This window comes from Melopsittacus undulatus, chromosome 2 (genome assembly GCF_012275295.1).
Source record: "Melopsittacus undulatus isolate bMelUnd1 chromosome 2, bMelUnd1.mat.Z, whole genome shotgun sequence".
Taxonomy (NCBI): domain Eukaryota; kingdom Metazoa; phylum Chordata; class Aves; order Psittaciformes; family Psittaculidae; genus Melopsittacus; species Melopsittacus undulatus.
The window spans coordinates 51,692,657-51,715,418 of NC_047528.1; the positions used below are offsets into that span (position 1 = coordinate 51,692,657).

Sequence of the window (22,762 nt, forward strand, 5' to 3'; positions counted from 1 at the left end):
TGGCATGCCAATAACCAAGAACCACTACTGCCTTACAGCTTGTGAACTGTACACTTCTAACTTCTAAAAATTAAGTGATGCAGAACTAGCAGAATTGCCATTCAGCCTCACAGTTTGCATGGTGCAAGCTGGTGACATTTATAGCTCTTTATTGAGCATTCTGGTGTCTTTCTTTGAGCAACCCGGTCTAGTGGACGACGTTCCTGCCCATGATAGAAGGTTGGAACTATATGATCTTAAGGTCCTTTCCAACCCAAGCCATTCTATGATTTTATACTAAAGTTTCTATGGAAATTTTATGAGAATATGAGAAATAAAATACATAGAATGATTTAGGTTGGAAGGGAACATAATCATGGGCAAGCATACCTCACCCTAGACCATGTCACCCAAGGCTTTGTCCAATCTGGCCTTGAACTCTGCCAGGGATGGAGCATTTACCACTTCTTTGGGAAACCTGTTCCAGTGCCTCACCACCCTCACAGTAAAGAGCTTTTTCCTTATATCTAACCTGAACTACCCCTGTTTTAGTCTGAACCCATTACCCCTTGTCCTGTCACTGCAGCCCGATAGTCCTCTTTCAGTGTCACTAAGTCTTTACATTTGATTAAAAGGTTTTGCTTCTCACTAGTTATCTCCTTGATATTTCTATCTCTTCTTGATTTTATTTTTCTGGTATTCTTTCAGTTGTGCCAGTCCTTCCAGATGACGGAAATGACACTTAGACATAGAAAGTCAATAGACATTGTAAAAACAATATAATTCTGCTCTTTTCTTTGAACACAAACTACATTCTTAGATTAAAATCTGGCTAGAACTCATGTTTACACTTCTTCAATTGACAGATGTGTGAATGTTGTCTAGCAAGGTGTCAGAACACTACACTGCCCACGCCTCTATATGCTCCTTTACTAATGCTTCCCAAAGATAATGCACTTCCTCACTTTAAATACCAACACTCAGATATTATTGTGGTTTTATAATGCACTTGATTTTATCAAGCTTATTATCATAGTTATTCTTAAGTAAACAAAAGCTAGAAGGTATTGTTTGCAGTTAGCTATACTCGTCTCTTGGTTCTAAGTACAGTGAAAGTAGATGAAGTGTTTGGAGTAATTTAGCAGATCTGCACAAATGTTATGAAGCAAGTTGGAGATGACATAGATATAATTCTTTGGACACACAATAATCTCCTTTATGCCTTGGCCTCAATCACAGGCATTACCAATGATAAAAGGGTGCACATCTCTTGAATAACACAGGGTGCCTTTTTATTCTGCTCTGTGCTGTAACAAGGAAATAGCAAAGAGACTGTCAGCTGCATGGTAAACGACACATGCAGCTGCAATCCAACGTATACAGTTTATATATACAGTGGAAAACAATGTTAAATAGCATAATTAGCCAAGCAAAATGACGATGGAAAATTTAGCAAATGTGCTATTTCTTCTAGAAAATAGGGAAAGAGTCTGAGTAGGTAAGTATACTAAGCCTGTCAGGGAAATGCTAAAAAGGAAATGAGGGACAGTTAAACTTGTCTACATAGAAGTACTCAGATGCTAAGTAAGAAGATAGCAAATACATAGCATGCAAACAACAAACACTTTAAGTGCTTTTAGAGTGTATATATGTACATATATAGCCTGAAGATTACTGTGACTATATATTTGAACCTTTGTTTGTATTTCCCATGCAATAGGATTATTAATTTGTCGTAGGCAATAAACATGGCAGTATATCATAAAGCCTCAAAATGCAAAAGAATTTTACCTTTTACTACTGTTTCCCATCTCTTTGACAATAGCTTTAATCTTCTCTGCTGAGGTACTGTATGTTATCTTTTCCAACAAATTAAAGTCTTCTGCATAGAATTCATTTTCATCTAAAGGACCCAATACCTTAGGCAGAGAGAAAGTGTTACTAAGCATAGAATGTCCCAATGACGTTTCTTCTGTAAACAAAAATATACTGAAATTTTAAATGAATAAACAATATTCAATATGTACCCCCCAGCACTCATCAATATTATTAACTATATATCACTAAACTGTAGAGTAACTATACAGGATTAGGTTTCTACAGTTATGTAATTACAGTTAATTATCAGTCATAAAGAACAGCTTCAATGGAAATATCCATGATATTCTTCATTATATATACTACATAAAGTACCACACTATTTAGAAATAAGAACTCTAAGATAATTTAAACTGAAATTCCAATTACTATCTGCCAACCACTCTCTTTAGTTGTTTAATTCAGTGAACACAGTCTTTATTTCTCAAGGTTTCTCAAATGAAACAGAATGGATAGAAAGAAAGAAAACAGCAAAGGATGAGGAATGTAGGATACACAGACAAAAAACAGAACTACTTTTTTTTGGTATCTGAAGGAGAAGAAGGTGCCTTGAAGTCCCAGAAAAGAGCCTTTAGAATGTTGCTGGAATTTTGTACTTGTAGTCCACCAGGCTAAAATAACCCAAATCAACTTTAAGAGCCCAAAGGGCTCCCCATATGTAGAACATCATGATGTATATTTGGTGCTGAGTGCCTCTCTTCCAAATTTCAATTTCTAGAAATGAGAGGTTATCTAGTAAAATTACACTTTTGAATAATTAATACATTTTAACAATACATGAGATAGAGAAAGCCATAATGTGATTATGAAATACCATGCTACTTTTGTAGAAGTCATAATTAGAAAAAAAAAGCTCATAAATACAAAACTTTAGCGATGAAATAGCAAGGATAGAAAGGAAGGATATTCCATGTCTTACTTAAAAGTAATATTCAAAGTGAAAACACACTTTCAGATAGATGAATATATATTATCAGATCTATCCAAGTAATTTAAAGAAACTTATTTCCTCCAAATTTAAAATATGACATTATCTGGGGGCTCTTTTTAGGCATGGAATACAGTAACAACCACTTATAAAATAACATTGCATATTTTGGTGGGTGGGGGAGAACAAAAAAAACAACACAATTCTTCTGTGCTTAATCAACAAAAATGCCTTCTGTGGTTTTGTTAGTGGTATTTCATTTGTATCTCAGACACTGAATAGGATGCGCAAGAGCAACTAAAATGACAATTTAAAGAGAGTTTCTAGAAATGACATACCAAAACAGTACCTCTATCTTTTTCTAATGGTAGAGGAATAAATAGAAAATACAAGAGATAACTCCTAGTAGTTTGTATAAACTGTATTTGTAATGTAAGGAATTGACTATCATTAACAAATACTAAATAGTGAACCCATTATTATGGGGTTTAATCACAGTTCAGCAATAGCCACACTGCAATTAAAGCTATTAGTTTCAGAATATACGTACAAGAAACTGAAACAACAAACATACTGTACCTTTGCTTGAACACTAAGAATTAAGACTAACAATTTAATACTTATAAACAATTTGGGTTTTTACAGCTTGGAATACTACCCCAGTCAATGTAATTTTTTCTTTTTAAATATATAAGCAGTATTTTATCCTACCTCAAATGTGTAAAATATAGGTAACTTCACGATCAAAGAATGTTATTAAATACCATTTGTAATGCATTAAATATTACTGTATTGAAAGAATTCCATAGGATTAACTCTTAAGTAGCTGTGGGAGTGAGGACATATTTACCTAGTAGCTTCAATGGAACAGAGATAATATACAGATTAGGAGTAAAACAAAATAAAAACCAAGGCAAACATTCATACCATTCTCTAACAACAGGCTGAAAAAGTGGGAAATCAATATAATGCATTTTCTTTACCTTGAACCTGAAGTTCCAGGAAGTAAATATCTACAGAAATACTGAGAGATGACTTAATTTCTTTCTTACCCTGCCATTGCTTATAACAGCCATTTGCCCAGGAAGCAGCTTAAGAACCTCCTGGCAGAACATCTGGTGGGTTTTAATTATATCCACTCCTAAAGTGTTGTACTTCTTCTCAAAAGTATTGTCATCCATGCCCTAAAGCAAAGGTAAAGCACGAGATGATAATTTCAGCAAAAAATAGATTTTGTAATAGTTGAGGTAATCAAAATTTTCTTCAAGTTATGTAGTAACATAAGAACCACCTCAGCCCTAGTGTAAGAACATGACTGATGGTGTGGAGCCATGGTCTCCCTACTAGCTAGTGTGCAGTTCTTACTTTTGGGAAACTGAATAACCCTGAGAGGAAAGCTGAGCCTGAGGTTAAACACCTTTTCTATGATCCAGAACATAGCTGCATGAAAAAGAGCTTTTAGGAAAAAGGTATAAAAAAGGGCATAATATTCTAAAAACTTAACAGTCATTTTAATGTGGTCATTGGATACAGCTTTAAACATGTTTTGGGATAGCAAATATCATCCCGTTAGACATGTAATGGATCAACATTCAAAGTGGGAAAAAAAATGCTGGAACTTTGCCATGCTTACAATGGTACTGTGCCTCACCTGTCAAAATTACCTTGCTGTACTAAATGCTACCAATACATATTTCTTCATTAGAAACGCACAGACCAAGAAGATAAGACTAATTCAGATAATACACTGCTTAATTAGCTGCCTTTATGCCACTCAAAATTAGACAATGAAATAAGAGCACAACCCAATTAGTTTTCCAATATGGTGCCAGCAAGTTCTCTTAGTCTTCCAAATCTTTCTATTTAAAAATACTAAAATGTATAGCTCTGAAACAGAAACTGTAGTTTGCAGCTGTTATTTGATAACTCAGCTCCACTTTACATGTGAACTTTGAAATCAGCAACATTTATATTTTAAACCAATGAATTTTCATAGAAACACACCATAAAATATTAGCCAGAAGTATTCAATGCTCATTAACCTTGAGCTCTTCAGTTTGTGCCTATTACTGCTTGCAACCACAATAGCAAGGTAAACACAGTTACTTCTGAAGTCTTAATTCATGGTAAACATTATACTGTAATCTTAAGTAAGCAAGAGCTTTTTAAAAAATAAAATCAACAATAAAAATTTCAACTATTTGTCTCAATAATCCAGTATCTGTACTCTGTATTTTTCTATACTCTTGTATTTTCTTCCTTTACTTTAAAGAAATTCTCTATTCTTCCATCACATAAAAGTTGTTAAAAACTCAAATGCTAGAGTCGAAACTGTATAAGTGTTATAAACTTCATAGCATTTGGCCAAACACTATTCTTCTCAACATCTCCTTACAATAAAATACATGTGAAGTGAAAAAGAAAATAGTCTAATTGATTTTGCACTCACTGGGACAAGGAATTTAGCAATTTTAGTTCCAGCAGCAAGGGATTTTGCTGTCTCTTCCTTACTGAGTTTACTTAGGAAACTTTTTAAGTTGCTGTTGTTCTGGGTTAGAAAAGCAGTCAAAATTCCTCTTGCAATGGCTGTGTTATCTTCCCTTATTTTTGATGAAGGGTTGTTCAAAATCCCAACTCGTGTATGACTGCTTGTTTTCTGTGAAGAAAAATACAGAATAATACATAATTCCAGAAGTTCCATCTGCTGTTACCTAATGGATTCATATCTATTATAGTTCTGTGAAATGCCCTTAAGTATTTAAATTATTGCAGCTCTTTATCTTTAGAAAACAGACATCAATGCCTAATTCAAAACTTTAATTAGGAGTAAAAATGATATTAGTAAGGATTTACCTATTCCATAATATGCATTTTAAGTGGAAGATTTTTTTTAATAGAATATTCTGCATTTTTAACATTTTAACGTTTTAAAGACATACACAAGTGTTGATTTACAAACTTCAGAACTGGCTTTGTAGATGTTTTTCTGTTTTTCAAAAACTATCAAATAAAGCATAAAATAAATACAAGAAAATTTATCCACTCATCACTTTAATCTTAATAGCAGGCAAATTTAATGATGCCACTTAAATTTTACTAGAGTAATGCTTCTAAGGTGTGATCAAATAGCATCACTAGCTGAAGAAAAGGTAAACAGACACTACCTGCAGTAAAGAATACACAAATGAGGAATGTTATCATTGGTATGCAACATATTTAAGTGGCAAACTCTAAACTGCTGCTCTTGAGAAAAGTTTTGTTAGAGTATTTATTTGAAGCGTTTGAGAATGCGTACTTTAAACTGCTCCCGAGAAGTGTGTTATTGCTGGAAAGAAGACAGGTGGCGCACTAAGCTACATTATAAGACATACAGCAAACCAAGCAAGGGAAGCTCTTACTCTCCTCAGTACTTGTGAGGCTGCACTTGGACTGCTGCTCCTGCTTTTGGTCCCATCACTGCAGTAAGGGCATTTTGATTCTGAAGAAGCTTCAGAAAAGTCTACACCAGATAGCAGTAATAAGACCTAAGGGCCTGTGAGGAGATACTAGAAGAAGTTTGGCAAAGAGAAGGCTACAGAGAATGCCAACTACTTAATGGTGAGAGAAAAACACGAGGGCTGAACAAGGGGTAACGGTCATCAATTTTGGCCCGGCACGAAAAACTACAACAGGAAGGCAATGCAACACCAGAGCAAATTGTCAAGTGAGGCAATGGAGTTGCCACCCTGGAGATTTTCAGGACTTCTTCAGACAAACCTACAGCTGACCTGATCTAATGTCGGCAATAATCCCAGTTGGGAATGGGAAGCTGAACTAGATGCCTCCAGAGGTCTCTTCCAGCTAAGACATCTCCAGTTTTAACAAACGAAGTAAAAATACATTAGTAGTTTTTGAAATACTATGTATTAACTGGAATAGTTAAAAGTCAGTTCCTTTCAGCCACTTCCCCTCCCAGATTCATGCTTCTCTTCAAATGCCAATGGTAGTCATGCACAAGATGTGTTAGTGCCAGTTCTGCACCTGAATTTCTGTACCAGAAATTCTACTAGACTCTGATCTGACAAACTGGAGGGCCTGGAAAGAAGTAGAGAGACTCCAGGCAAAGCAATGAACTTCAGAAAAAACCCTCTGTTTTTTTGTCTTTCTGTCATGAAACTTGGCAACCACTAGACCAAGCAGTTTACATGAAGTTAATCTAAATCAAGTCTATTGATGAGAATTAAGATAACCAATTCAACTGCCATTTCATAGAAGATCCAGCAAGCCTTGTTGGCTTTTTCTAATGTTTTTCCTAGATATTCCTTACAAACATGAGAGCTTGTGCCCAGACAGCTCTCACTTCCTAGTTGGGACCTACGGCATATTTTCCCTGCTGAAGGGGTGAAAAAGTAAAACTAGAGAGGGAATACGACTGTCAAGCTCAGGTCATAGGTCTAGCAATCAGATAAATTAAATGTTTTTCTGTAACAAGACCTTGTACTGCATATTCCTCTTTGCAGTTTTTTAAGCTTATTTTTAAAGACATATTTGGTATCACACACTCCCTGCAGCATACCAATTTTATAATTCCCTTACGTGGCTCCTGTTTCGTTCCTGATTAGTTAAATCTAGATGTTTTCCCAATTTTAGTCTAATCACTCTTCTAACTTCCTCAGAACTGAGATTTTTTTGTCATTTATATTTATATGACATTTACTTGTATACTCTAAGTCCTATTATTAACACTGAGGAACCTAATCAAACTCTTAAATGTGGATAATCCTCCTAGCACATAAAAACACAAAAAGATTAATCTGTCTCAGAAGCATACAAACAGGATGTGAAAAAAAAAGTTACTTCACAGCCACAGCTGTGACATGCAATACAGAAGAACACTGTGTAATGGTTCATATTATCCTAACTTCCCTGGTCCACGTAAGACACTAGGTTACCTCATGGGAGAAAGTCTGTAATTGGGAAGAAATGAGAAACCCTAAACTAAATAATCATCTACAAGCCTGTGAGATGGCAGAGTTGCAGGAGAGTAGAGCAAAATGAAAGCACAGTCCTGTAAGTCTGCATCTGACCCACAAAAATAATCCTTATTACACCTTTATTTAAGAGTATAATTTTTTGAATGTCCACAGTGTTGTTAAGAACATATTCATAATAATTATCTTAATAAAAACTGCTAGGAACTCACCAGGCTTTTCAAGGAATTAGAAAGCAGTCGTCTCCCAGCTGGCTTATCAAAATCAGCAACAATCCAGATAGTAACAGCATATAATGAATCTTCACCTTAAAATTAAAGATAATCCTGCTTTACATTCTGGAGAATCTTCTCATGAATAACAAATTAATTTTCTTTGAGATTTTGAAGTTCATGTGTAGGTTTTCTGACTTCAACTTTGATACAGATATTATAAAGACTATACATTCATCACTTGATAATGCCGCAATCAGAGTCACTTAAAAACTGAATATAGTCTCTTTAACATCTTCAAGTAAAACCATGTTAGTATGGAAACTGCAAAGTCTTATAAAGCTCTTTAACTTCAAATCTGTAAAACAAAAAGTAACTAGCCACATCATCCATCCCATTTTGAAACCACAAAATCTAGAATAACTACCATATTAATTACAATTTGTTTATAATATTAGGATATGATCTGGTTCTTGAAAGAAAATACTGGGATATTAGGAAATATATTTATTTACATGTGAACCTTGGGGTACTTACTTGGGATATTTTACTGGCAAATTGCAATGATTTGTAATGCCCACATATATGTATAAATATAACACCCATATAGAAAATTAATATACCCTTTTTTGTTAAATACTTCATGCTGTCTGAAATTACAGCACTTTTATCTTGTGAGTCCAAAAAGGAGAAAGTAGAGAAGTCATCCACATCAAATGGAACTGCAAAACGTAAAATACAGTATGTTAGACTTAGGAAAAGGAAGACCATAACAATGGCCAACCAGAGAAAAGTAGTTACCAGATGTGGATCTGAAATGTATGTATCTTTTCTCTGCTCCAAGAATACTGGGGTTTATACGGGAAACTACATTGTGCTGATCCATAAGAAAATCCATTGCATTCACATGATCATTTAACACACCCTGTCAGAAGAGAGAAAAATTCAATCTACTTTCAGTTTCAATACAAAAAAGACCAACTATGTGTACAATCTTTCAACTGAGATTAAAGCTTCTACATGCACCAAGTTATGGAAAAGTCAAAACTATATACATATCATACAGATAATATCTCAAAATAGCAGATAGATATCTTTCGGTGAACAACTTCAGTACATTCTCAGGCTCTGGTTGAAAGTTATATAGAATTACTACATGCTTAGTTGATCCTTCAGTCTTGCATAATCTAAACACTCATTCAAAACCATGACTAAAAATTAATGTAACAATGTAATTTCACTTGTGATATTATTAATTTCAAGCCATCTCCTTGCAAAAAGCTAATATATAAACATGGCTCAAGTGACTCACTATCAAATATTTCATCTTGCATTCATTCAGAAATGTTAAACATACCATGAACACTGCCCTCTGAAAGATTCTGGTGGCATCAATAATCCTCTGGAGAATAATGGTCTCTAACTCTGCAGCATCCATCTCTTCTCTGTTAAAGGGCACGCCATTAAACAGAGCTTGAGGCAATGGACCCAGGCCACTCTTTTTATAAAAAGTTGTTCCTGCCTGATCAGATCAGAAATATCACAGGATTAAGTAAGACCGTGGCTGACTTTAGCAAAAAATGAAACTAGCCTCAAGAGATCATGAACTCTAATCTCCAAGCACTATTCACTGTCACAACTTCTCATAAGTAGCAGGGACAAACCAGGAAATGTTTGGAAACCAAACAGGACACACGGGACTTATTTCTCAAATAGAATGGCAAAAGAAATTATAGATTGATATATGGTGGTTTGAAACTTTAGTTTTATCTTCTTGGTGAGAATCTTATTTTGATTAATATTCTTAGCAAAAACTATTAAGTAAATAACATTAGAGAAAGACCTTTAGAAAGCCGGTTTCAGATGAATAAATAAGACCTTCTCCCCAAAGAAAGTGCCCCCCACCCCAAACTCAAAAGTCTTTTATGTTCAGAAGCAAAGCCTTATTTGGTAAGGAAACAGAACAAGCCGATTTTTCCTCAGACAAAATTCAGTTAGACAAACAAATACAAATATATTGTAAGTAATTCCCCCTTCCTATTCTTTCATCCTTCATGGTATTTTTAGCTATATATTTCAGCAGAAAATTGCCTACATAATCAATTAACAATAAAAATGTCTTCTCTACAGGCTTTAAATCAAAATCCATAGCTGTCTTTCCTAAGAGAAATTATAACCAGAAAGTGTAATTAAAGGAAAAAATATTTGCCTAGAACACCAGGCTTCAGCTCCTTGCCCAGAAGACCCAGGTAAATTTCTGAAGTCCTGGACAGGCCCCTTGACATGCTTATTAGAAAAAGCCTTATGGCCCTGAATGCAGAAGGCAGAGTAGTAATGCAGAAACCGTTTCAACAGTTCCACTAATCATTGACTGAAAATGGCTGAAGAAAAATTTTGACTCAAAGACACTGTATATACTTGCTTTAATATTTAGCAATATTTCAGCTTGAGAAATACTCAAATACTTGATATACAAATATTGTGCATTGCAGGATTTCTTACCACTCCTCCCAACATACCTTTCTCCCTTCGTCATATTCAGAATTAATATCTAGGATGCTCTGAACATCAGCATGTGGGTATTCTCTTCTAAGAACATCTTTCACGTGATTTACTGTTAGAACATTTCCACCTTGCACTTCACGGTACATCTGTAACAATTGTAACAGAAATAAGGTAAAAAATTGGCAATCATAATACAACTAAATTAATAAAAATAAAAAAATAACATATTTTTATAGTGCTCCAGTAAATTTTATATCAGTATACTTTTATACTGGTTTTATTGCTATATTGCATTATTTTATACTGCTTCAGTAATCATCACCATCACATATTTGAACAATCTTCCATCAGAGCACTGTTCTGATTAATCTATTATTATACTTTTAGTCTAAATCTGAAGTGGCAAAGGAAATACATTTATGGGAGCTGAACGTGAAAGGTTATTTCTTCTCCACTGAGTAGAGAAGGAATCTAAATTCCTACCATAAACTACCTAACCATGAGTAGTTACCTGAAACTATATGGGATGAATCCAAGCCTGAATTGGTGAGTAATACTTTTTTCCTATGGTGACAATTTTTCCTTACCAATGCTATTTTATTCCATAGCATAAAATTTGATTACTTTCATCAAACTTAAAAAAGAAATTTGAAGTGAAATTTTTTCATTTCTCTCTACAGCTCTGAACATCTCAAGCCTGTATTTTGTTGATTCTATTTTTGCTAACTTAAAATTATATTTATCATTCCCTCCTCTTTACGTTATGAAGCAGAGTAAACAGAAGAACACAACATTTTAAAAAGCACTCTGTAAATTGATATTTTGTCATCTGGTCACGGATAATAGTCACACACGTGTATCAGCTCCCTAATGCTTGTGGATTTCTATTTCTCTTCCAAGGTACTCCTAGTTACCTCAATTACTTTCATCTTAAACTCTCTGCACACCTCAGAATGATAGAAAAAAAATTAAAAAAAATCATGTATTAATACAATATTCTCTGATACAATTTTGCCTGCAGAGTTTTCAATTAGACTGCTCACTTTATTTCCCTCCATTCATCTCCCACCTCTGAAATAACTGTCTTTACACAAACCTGCATTCTCTCACACACAAAACCAGTCTCAATCATTAAGCTGCAAGCCTGGAATATTTTTATGTTTTCTACACCCATGAACAGCTCAAACATGAGCAAAAACAGAACTTAGCTTGTTCTGTTTCATCTTCTAAACAAGAGAACAATCAAAGGTTTTTCAAAGCTTATAGGACTGCTAAAGTGATATTAAAATGCCTGTCCTCCAAGAGATACAGAAGACCAAGACCACCACATCATGTTAACACAAATAATCATAGAATCATAGAATAGTTAGGATTGGAAAGGACCTCAAGATCATCTAGTTCCAACCCTCCTGCCATGGGCAGGGACACCCCACACTAAACCATATCACCCAAGGCTTCATCCAACCTGGTCTTGAACACTGCCAGGGATGGAGCATTCACTACCTCCCTGGGCAACCCATTCCAGTACCTCACCACCCTCACAGTAAAGAATTTCTTCCTTATATCCAGTCTAAACCTCTGCTGTTTAAGTTTCAACCCATTACCCCTTGTCCTATCACTACAATCCCTAATGAAGAGTCCCTCCCCAGCATCCCTGTAGGCCCCCTTCAGATACTGGAAGGCTGCTATGAGGTCTCCACACAGCCTCCTCTTATCCAGGCTGAACAGAACAATTTTTCACAAGAAAATACTGAAAGGTGTAAGGCATGCATCTTCTTTTCTAGATTCTTGAAGAAAGCCTGTAGACAGGTAAAATGACAAGAGCAAGTCATCCTGGATCCTGGAAGAGGAAAGAATTTCTGCAAATCCTTCTATAGCCCATCAATGCTATACATGTTTTTAATATCTTCCATGTACAGTAAATGCAAACTTATCAAGTTCTTATAAGGTAGCAAAATCCTAACTATATAGAACAGAAATAAAAGTAATGAGTAAAAGGTGTTTTCTTGTGAAAGTACACACATTAATTATTGAGGTAAAGGCTTGAGAGGTGTCAGATTCCTCCATAATGTAATTAAAAGTTCTCCAAAGAGCTATTCCAGCATCTTCATTTCCATCAATTTCTTCTTTTGTATTTAAAATGAAAACAAATCCAACTCTATGAAAAAAAACAAAAAAGAGTTCACACATTTTAAAACAGTATCAGTTTCACACACATTCTAATACTGACAATAGTAATCTGTCCAGCATGTAGGGATGAAGAAAACACCTGTACATAGATGGTGGTGCCATGACTGTCTGCAGTGAAACTGATGATGTCAGCTATGCAGTCTTCATCAGGTCTCCCATATTATGCTTAGGTTATCAACTGTGTACTGATTTCGGATGTCTTTTCTCTCATTTAAAGCTGACCATAATTAAGATTTCTGTACATTACTAGGATTTACTCAGCCCTTTCTTTCCTTACCTATCTGAAGGTTACGACAACTTTACATTCCTGCCATCATCTTTTGAATCTTTGTTTTAGTCTGGCCACCATCTGTCTTTTTTTTTCCTGAAATGAATGTCTTGTGTAGCTGCATGTCGACAATGCTGGGGTCTTGACGTTCTGTCATCAATACATGCCATTCTTACTAGACCTTCTTTTGCCTTTTCTGATCCCATTTGGCTTACCTTATGCTGTCATTTATTAGAAAAGGTAAGTTAGGTTCTAGGTTATATTCTCCTCAAGGACTGAAGTAGTATTGTCTCCCAGGTATTAACAACAGTGATAAAATGCACAGATAACTAATATCTGTCCTTCACTACCTTTTTTTGTCATTAAAAAATAAAACATGAAGAAAAAATAAATGATGACCAGAACTAGCATAAATTTAAAGGAAATTAAACCCCTGTAACATATTGAGGAAATAAAAAGATGTTTCACAGGAAGATTTTAAATATTTAACATGTAATTCATCTTGCTGAACCTTAGATCTAGTTTTAGTGCCCTCCTCTTCTTTCATTAGCTGTGTAAATAAACAGGCACTTACAACAGCAGTTCATTTTTTCTTAAAGTAGGCATCTCAGATCAACCATATTCTTCCTCAGAAGTCTCTCTCAAATGATGACCTCAGGCAACTGATTTTCAGAAATTCAAAACTTTTAAGTACTTATACAAAACAAAACCAGGTAAAACAACCTCACGTGAAATAGTTAAATCCAAAATGCCATTGAATCATGTTCTACTTACAGAATATTTTGCTTAGAACTGATATTCACATGGGCATCCAACTATCCACATGGACTATTCAACAAGGTAACTTCTTATCAGACTTCTGCAATTCATTTTCCACACACTCAGGTATGCTATCCCTTGCAACCTATTTTCTTAAGAATATTTAATACTCATGTAAGCTTAATACAAGTGGGTAACCAGTGTGTCTGACTAGAATGCTGCTGCATTGGCCTTCGTTTGAATTCATATCTCTGCCTAGCAGAACACAGGATGAAGAAGAAAAAAAGGAAACCAAACATCTTTTAAGACTTCTCTTCAAGCCTTTCAGTCCTCCTTACCTAAGTGGCACATTATGATGAATGAATAATTCTGCCAGTTTCATATAATCACCTGTATCTTCTTGGACAGGATCAATAAAAAGTACCTAATAAGAGAAAACATAACACACAGACAATACTTATTCTTGATGTCGGGTTTGGGGTTTTTTTTCAGACCTAAAATCTGAGATTTCCAAACCAGAAATTTCCCAAGAAGCTTTGTGCCTCAACTGTTTTTAGTTTCCTAGGGCATTCATTGTAAGAAAACATTAAGAGTATAAATGAAAATAACTTCAGAATTAATGAATTTGGACCAAATACTGGAAACAGGCTTTAACCATTTATTGACCTTCAAACCAAGTGATATCACTACTCTTTTTTAAAAGACTCCATGCCACTACTTTGTTTTTATTAAGAGACTTGGTATTTAATTAAAAAGGATCCAGTACTGTTTTTCGCATTACTTCTTCCAACTAACTCTTATGCAGTGAAAACCAGACTAAAATAAACAGAATATATTGACTTAAAACTTTTTAATTAAGAAGTGGAGCACTGGGAAAAAGTTTTTCCCTCCTGTCTCACGTAAGTGGGATCTGTCTGCATAGGTAGATTATCTGTATGCAGATTTAATTATGACATCAATACCTTATTTACTCAGCTTTGTGCTGCATCTCCCCTCAGAACTGATAATTTTGCTAAAGTAGCTGAAATGCAGAAGAATCATTTTTTAAAAGTTTGAACACTCCCTCCCTTTCAAGTTATAATTAAATGATACATTGTAGATGTCTTACAGTCTAGCTGTTACATTCAACAATATTTAACTTGAAACGCAATCTACTTCATATTAGACATAAGCTTCATTATAAATATGCATTTCTTTATTACACATTGCTTGTACTGTGGTTGTCTTTTTATATACTGAGCTTCATGTCACTTGGCATTGCTACATAAACGGCTGAGGGAAAAACTATGGATGTTATTTCTCTGGACTTCTGTAAGGCCTTTGACACAGTCCCCCACAACATCCTTTTAAGTTGCTGAGAGATGGATTTGATGGATGGTCTATTTGATGGGTAAGGAATTGGCCCTATGGTTGCATCCAGAGAGCAGTGGTTAACAGGTCAATGTCTGGATGAAGATCAGTGATAAGTCGTGGCCTTCAGGGGTCCATGCTGGGAACAGGATTGCTTAACATATTCATAAATGACACAGACAGTGGGATCAAGTGTGCTCTCAGCAAGTGTATGGATGACACCAAAGTGAGTGATGCAGTTGATAGGCCTGAGGGATGTGTTGCCATTCAGAGAGACCTGGACAAGCCTGAAAAGTGGGCCCATGTGAATCTCACGGGCTTCAACTAGGCCAAGTGCAAGGTCCTGCGCCTAGGTCTGGGCAACCCTTGGTATGAATACAGGCTGAGGGATGAAGAGACTGAGAGCAGACTTGAGGAGAAGGACTTAGGGGTGCTGGTGGATGAAAAGCTGGATAAAAAGTTGGACATGAACCGGCAGTGTGTGCTCACCAACTGACTCACCAAAAGAAACAGGGGGGTTGGAACGAGATGATCTTTAAGGTCACTTCCAACCCAAACCATTCTATGATTCAAACAGTTTTCTTTTGTTATTTAAATTCCAATTTAAATCAGCAATATCTGCTTCCTTAGCCTACTAAGTGATACAGAATATATGTACAGAAGAAAAATTAGGTTACAAGACATTCAGAATTAGTATGCTTTATACCATAAATCTTTTTGTACCTCATTTTACCATCCCTAAAACAAGGACAGTTATCATTGTCTTCTCTAAGTAGTGTACTATGAAGAAAATTAATTGATAGTAGTGAATTATCTATATGTAGTAAGAAAAGCTCAAGACAAAACAGTGCCCAAGTCCACTTCTGGAAATCAGATTAATAATCACATATGACTCACTATAAAAAAAGATTTTCATTGCTATTAGCAGACCCACATAGAAAACATGAAATGCTAACCTTCACAATGAATACAGCATGTGTATTTTTTTGCCTGTTCAAGTATTAGTACTTACACTAGGCAGAAAAATTGAGTTCTCCAAACTTACCAAATTATATAAATTGCGTCTAATCTGCTGTATAACTCCGGGAAATGCAGGTTTTAGCAGTTCCTGATAACTTGCAGGCCATCTGCTATAGCTGTAGTCTTGTTCTATGTTATTAAGCCACTAAGACAGAAAAAGGCAGCCACTTGAAAAACGCATCAGGATGTGAATAGAACAGTTTTTTCAAGTGTAGAAACTACTTTCACAATACAAAGGTCATAATAACATCTCACAGAAATATGTGTAACACAGTATAACCATCTTTGTAAGACACAGTATTTATCTATAATCGACACTAGCAGCTTTTTAGATATATCAATGAATATATGGCTAATTTTTTCCTTTATTGTTTTCTGTGCAAGCCTTGAGAAACAGAAGAATGAATATATGCTTCTTTCAAGTGAAGAAAATTAGTATTTGAGTGCTTTTTCCACTGGCATATAACCTTTGTGATGAAAACTGTATACAGTTTGAAGCAGTCATTGGACAACTAGAAACAACATATTTAAAGTTGTCCACAATTTATCATAATTATCCACTTCCGAAGAACCTTTAGCAGCCCTGCATTGTATGAGGATACTATGTAGGTAGATTAATTGCTATAGAATCAAATTCTATAGCTGTGAGTGTGCAACTACTTAGATACAGTTCTCTTTTCATTTAAATATCCTACATCTTAAAATTTTAATAAGGCATAGGCTAGAGAAAATTACTCCTAAAATATATTAAAGAGCTATCACCCTCCAAAAGATTTTAAACTACTTATTGACATGGGTTTATACCTAGTATTTCAATTACACTACAAAAAAGACACCGTCTCATACACAGCATTATCAAATATGTAATATTTAAATAAGTAATTGTTAAATTACTTACTATTATGGAAGAGTGACGAATATCTAGTGCATAAGTGTCATCTGTAGGATGTATATGCAACCTCATGAATCTACTCAAGGTCTCTTCTTTGATTCCAAGTTCATTAAGTCCATGCATCACTTTTCCTTCCAGTTTAAGAGTCTCTAGGATGCTTTTTCAGGGAGACAAAATGCTTAATGTCTACACAGAACTCTTGTCATGACATCAAAAGAAAAAAAAGTATTTCAAAGACCATTAATGTGAGGCTTATTTTTAGCATTGAAAATAATCTTTATATTCTCCTGCAGTCAAATATTTAAAACAAAATCAGTTAATAATTCTGCATGTCTCCAACTTATTTCAAAACAGAATTATAACAGATTATACAACTCTTGCTCATTCACGTTCATTTTATATGATGGAATTTCATTGATCTTAAGTAAGATGTGGCAGGACAGCAGAGTAAAAAGTTGCTTGCTGCGTTGTTCTGGCTAAGGCAGAAACACAAGCAGGGGTACCCAAAGAGGAAGCTTTGTGAGTGTGTGGAGAAGCAGGCAGCGAATGATGGAGAAAAAGATGAGCTGTGAGTCTGTGTCATGGCAGAACCCTGAAAACAGCACAGCGAAAACATAGCTACACCTCCAGAAGAAGACTCTTCCCAAGAACACAGAACAGACTCCGGACCATTTGTGGCATCCTGAAAATTCAATGTGAGAATGGAAACAAACCTTGAAGTACTCAATAGCAGAATACAGCAGCCAAAATTTTATAAATGCCTTTATTTCTATCTTGCTTCATTTTGAGTTTTCTCTATTCTGAAAGGTTTCTTCTAAAAATAGGTTGAAATTAAAGCTAGCACTATCATTAAAAAGCACTGTTAATATATACATTGTTACTAAAAATGATGCAAATTATTCCATCTCAAAACTCTGAGAAAAAAACTAAGTAAAATTTGCATGTATAAATGCTAAAACCAAGAAACTTTAAGTACCTTCATGAAAGAAAAAAAACAAATTTGTGTTAAAAAACAGAAGATAAAGAATTGTAGATTTTGACAGTTCATAGTAACATAAAAAACCCCTTCAGTCTTAGCATCAGTAAATTTATTTACAGTTTCCAGGCCTCCAAAGATGATTTTAAACTACCCAAGTCTATCCTGCTGTTGTGAACACACAGAAGAACGCAAGGGAAAATGTTTACAGTTTATGAATGGTTGCATAAAAGAGGCAAGCCACGCCCAAAACAACTGTACTATAATTGGAGAAACTGAAACATTTCTTATACAAAAAAGCATATTAGTTCTGCATTAATAGAATTTACTGGTGGCAAGACAAAGACTGAAATTATGGCATAATAGAATGGCCTGGATTGGAATGGACCTTTAAAAGTCACCTACTCCAACTGCTCTGACACGAGCAGGGACTCAAAGCCCTGTTTAACCAAGCCTTGAACACTGCCAGAGACGGGGCAGCCACAGCTTCTCTGCGCAACTTGTGCCACTGTCTCACCACCCTCACAGTAAAGAACTTCCTCCTAATGTCTAATCTAAATCTATCTTCTTCCAGTTTAAAGCCATTACCCCTTGTCCTACTGTTACAGTCCCTCTCCAGCTTTCTTACAAGTCCTTTTAGGTACTGGAAGGCTGCTATAAGGTCTCCCCAGAGCCTTTTCTTCTCCAGCCTGAACAACCCCAACTGTCAGCATGTCTTCATAGGAGAGGTGCTCCAGTCTTTGAAGACTTTCCCTCCAGGGCTTTATCCCATGGTACTCTACCAATCAGATCCCACCAGAGGCCAAAGTCTGCTGTCCTGTAGTCCAGGGTAGTTAGCTTGTGTCCAAGAGAAAAAACACCGTTTTCAACTACTTATCCAATGTTCATATTCAAAGCAAACCTACTGTAAACCAGTACTCCCTCTATTGGAGCACTTCCTGGCTCCCAGATGAGATTAACTGTCACCATGAGCACGACTTTACCAGTATTGTTAATAATTCTATAATCTTTAAAAAAAAATGTACCATCTTACCTAAAAGGATCATGAAAATCCAAGTCAATATGAAGGCCATTTAGAAATAGACGTGCTTCTCCAGGGTGGATTCCAAGAACTTCATTAAAATGCTGAAAAGTAAAAAGTACTGCTAACTTAGTTATTTGTCAAGACTAAAACACATATATAAATAAATATATATATAAGTATAAATAAGGCTTAAAGCAATTCCGCAAAACAGACACATCAAATCTCTTCCACGTATCTTTCTTTAGCTGAGTGTTGTTGGTAAAAACATTAACAACAAACTTCTGCAAGTTCTATTTAATGAACTTTCAATGTACAAATACAAAAATAGCTGCAGATCCCTCCCCCCCAGCATATACTGTCCCTACCTGTGCAAGGTTGAGATAAGAAGACATTCCCAGTGTCCACCAACAGAAAGTGAAAACACATACACATACAGAAATATGTTTTGTAAGTTTTAGTTGTATTACTCCTACATATCCATTCAACAAAGGGAGATTTGTACGTGTTTTTCAGACCTCCACTGAAACTAGCTTAACATCTTTCACAGTTCCAAAAAATGTGTAGTTGCAATGGTTACTGGGAATTAGGAAAGACAGACTAGAAACATACAATGTTATCTAACAAAAGGACCTTGGGAAAAAACATAGATGAGGAAGGGATAACACAGCACATCTTTGCTTTGCAAAGAAGAAAATAAAATCCACAATAAATGAATACAAGAGGTAGTAAGTACTTAGGGAGTAAAGTATGCCTTATTTTATTTCAGAGAGCTGTGAGGCACCACACTGTTCAATCTATGCTGGCTGTAGCAAGGTAAGTATCAGGAGCAACAGCAGCAGTTTATTCCAACTCACCCTGTGAGGAACAGTCAGATTTCCATATTTTTTTTAATTCTGAACAGAGGAATGAAGACCACAAAAATATACAGGAAAAAAAATCAAGATGAGAAAGATGTATTTTTTCCCATTTAGCTGCCAGTTGCGGAACAAAGTAAGTGTGAACAAAACCACACTTTGTTCAAAAGCACACTTGAGAGCAAGCAACTCAGGCTGCATGTATTACTCCACTTGTAAGCCTGTTACTAAGCAAATAAGAGGAAAAAAAATCAGGAAAACATTGAAAGCCATATTATTTCTTTACAGTGGTTACTTTCCCACAGCTAAATGTTACATAAAGCCAAAGCTAACTGATTTGTGGCATTACAAGTGCATCCCCACATAAATGAGACAACAGTTTACTTGAAGCCTCTTGTAATCCAATATATGTACATATTAGTCATAAAAGGTACCATATTCCTTAGTATAAACATTTTCACAACCCAAAGCAGAATGGAAATATGTAATGGCACTTAATACCAGTGTATGAAAGGCAGGGCTCTCAATAAAGGAAAACTGCAGCTGCAGTAAGCCTGAACCTAACAGAAAAAATTTTTATGAAAGTCCAAAACATGTCCAAGACCTTGAAAAACAGCTTTTAAAATTTGTAGATTTGATTTATTCTAATGGTGTAACCTGAACTTTGTAGTGTTTTCATCGGTTTTTTTTTTCATGTACATTTACAGAAGAGTAATATAATTGAATATACTTGCTACAAAATATCTAAACGCATATATTCAAACTCAAATATAATATGAAGAATATTGCGGCTTTGGGAGGGGTTGCATCCCACTAATGCTAACAAATAGCCAGAAAGACATTACTTTTTTTAAGGTTTAATTATTATCTTTCATGAAAATTTTAGTAGGCATTTAAAAAATGGATGTCAGTGAGCTTTCAAAATGAGGAGCAGAAATGCATGGCAGAAAGTTTCCTGTGATCAGATAAGGAAACAAGAAAGGTATAATTGAACTGCTTTCCTAGCTTATAAAATTCACTTTATTCCCAATCATATAATCTGTATCTGTCTATAAATGACAGTTTTATTTATTTTTCCCCCTATGTCCCAAAGCAGGCAAGATGCCTACCTTCTTTACAATCAGCTGCTGCTTTGGATTGTTCTGGCCAAGTGCTCTTCATAGTTACCTTTTTTAAACCTCACGCATTCATTAAAAAGAAGTAACCTATAAGGAGCAGCTGGTTTCTCACACTGACATTTTTCCCGACAGAGCTTCACACAGAGTTACACACCGTTCCAAGTCTCACTCTATAAATCCCCTCTAAGGAGCCAGAATTCATAGAATCCTGACAATGCCAAGTGACCCTGCAGCAGGTGGAATTTCTCCTTTTACCTACATGGATCATGAGACACAACCAAAACAGGCAGATGGGACAAAATTAAGCACACAGTGATAAGACCCCTCTCCACTAGGCAGAGAAGCACCCAAAGCCCTAGGTACACCTGGAATTTTTCTGTACAATCCAAATTCCAATTTGGATTACAGTTTTAATTCCAGTGTTTTGCCATGAAGTACTGTGAACACAGAAAAATCCCCCTTAATGCCACTGGACTCTAGGAGTGAACAATGAATGTAAAGAGGATTACAGTCTCAAGAAATCTTATCAGGATTTTTCAGGACTCTTGCATAGATCTGAAAAGATACTGAAAGCTGATTGCTCATTCCTATAAACCCAGATACTCATGTAAACACAGACGTTGAGAAAGACTGCAACTGGCTGATGTAGGTCATAAAAATCTTCATATTAACTAAAATGAATGCAAGAACAATGAAAAAAATTGTCTGCCACTGGGTATGGAAATGGGAGTCTAAAAGTTTTTCAAATCCTTCAGTACTGCCCCAGGAAAAGAACTGAGCTGAATCAGAGCTGAGATTCATAGTGGTTTGATGCAAGGCATTTAATTGTTCAGAAGAGCATCCATTTGCTGTAACAACTTTGATGGAAGGAGCATTTTGGTATCCAAGACTAGAATTCAAAGTTGATAATACCCATACAATATTTTCTTGCTAAACTGTCAGCAAATTACTGCACTGGAAGTTGTGCGTTGTGCTTAATGAGATTCTTTTTTTCTTTTATCTATAGCAGTTCTCAGTCTATTTCTTAGTTATTCATTACACCTAAATCATCACGTGCCTTTCAACTTTTAATACCTTTATTTGCTCTCACTGCATTTCCTATTCAACTTTCATTATCTTGAGAGAGAATCATTCAGTTACACACAGCATGAGATCATACTTCTCCTGCTGCTAGATGGATGTAATGCAGTTCAAGAACGCATATGCCAATTTATAGTGCTCCAGCAGCAGTTTTCAGGAAGTTTCCCTACTTTTATTCAACATATTTCAGCTTTTAGCTGTCTAAGATCCTGTAGCCTTTAGATTGCAGATAGAATGTCATATGAAATTTAAACATAGTGTGATAGGTGCCTAAGATCCTTATTACTGCCATGGAATCATACAAGTGACTCAGCTGACCAACCAAATAAATACACAACATCATCTGTTTCAGGATAAGGTATCTTGGACTAGAAAGCATGGGTTAGGCAAAAGTGAATGGATGCTCCAGTGCACACATCTGCCAGACCTGTGTGGCTAGCTTGGACAGCCGGAGGCACCTCAAATGACATCAGAAATTCAAGTTTAGGCAACTCAATAATGCCCACAAAACAACCATTGAACGAGCTACATTGTTTTTGATGTTCACTGACTACATATTTCTTGTCATACCAGGAGTTAAGACATCATACACATATGCCTAAATGAACATCTTAATTTCAACCAAAATTTTAGTAACTTCTCTTAATAGTTACATATAGTAATAATTGTAATTCCTGATACACCTTTACTGTTTTGCATTTGGAGTACAAGAGTGATTTTTCATTAAGCAGTTGGGTTTGATTTTTTTGTGTTAACAGA

The 22,762-nt window shown here is 35.5% G+C and overlaps 1 protein-coding gene across 2 annotated transcripts in view; it reads right to left on the reverse strand.

Moving 5' to 3' along the window:
* Window positions 1–22,762, reverse strand: part of LOC101870315 (UDP-glucose:glycoprotein glucosyltransferase 2) — a 79,031-nt gene that overhangs the window by 27,168 nt on the left and 29,101 nt on the right. For both annotated transcript variants that reach the window (XR_004549409.1, XM_034059997.1), the window contains exons 11-23: window positions 18,961–19,052; window positions 16,958–17,108; window positions 16,085–16,204; window positions 14,028–14,113; window positions 12,495–12,630; window positions 10,487–10,618; window positions 9,325–9,489; window positions 8,769–8,892; window positions 8,591–8,689; window positions 7,968–8,062; window positions 5,235–5,441; window positions 3,838–3,969; window positions 1,771–1,898 (exon numbers count right to left, since the gene is read on the reverse strand). Coding sequence is in view for 1 of the 2 variants with exons in the window: in XM_034059997.1 (XP_033915888.1) it covers window positions 1,771–1,898; window positions 3,838–3,969; window positions 5,235–5,441; window positions 7,968–8,062; window positions 8,591–8,689; window positions 8,769–8,892; window positions 9,325–9,489; window positions 10,487–10,618; window positions 12,495–12,630; window positions 14,028–14,113; window positions 16,085–16,204; window positions 16,958–17,108; window positions 18,961–19,052 (1,667 nt within the window). In the remaining variant the exon portion in view is untranslated. The remainder of the gene's footprint in view (window positions 1–1,770; window positions 1,899–3,837; window positions 3,970–5,234; window positions 5,442–7,967; window positions 8,063–8,590; window positions 8,690–8,768; window positions 8,893–9,324; window positions 9,490–10,486; window positions 10,619–12,494; window positions 12,631–14,027; window positions 14,114–16,084; window positions 16,205–16,957; window positions 17,109–18,960; window positions 19,053–22,762) is intronic.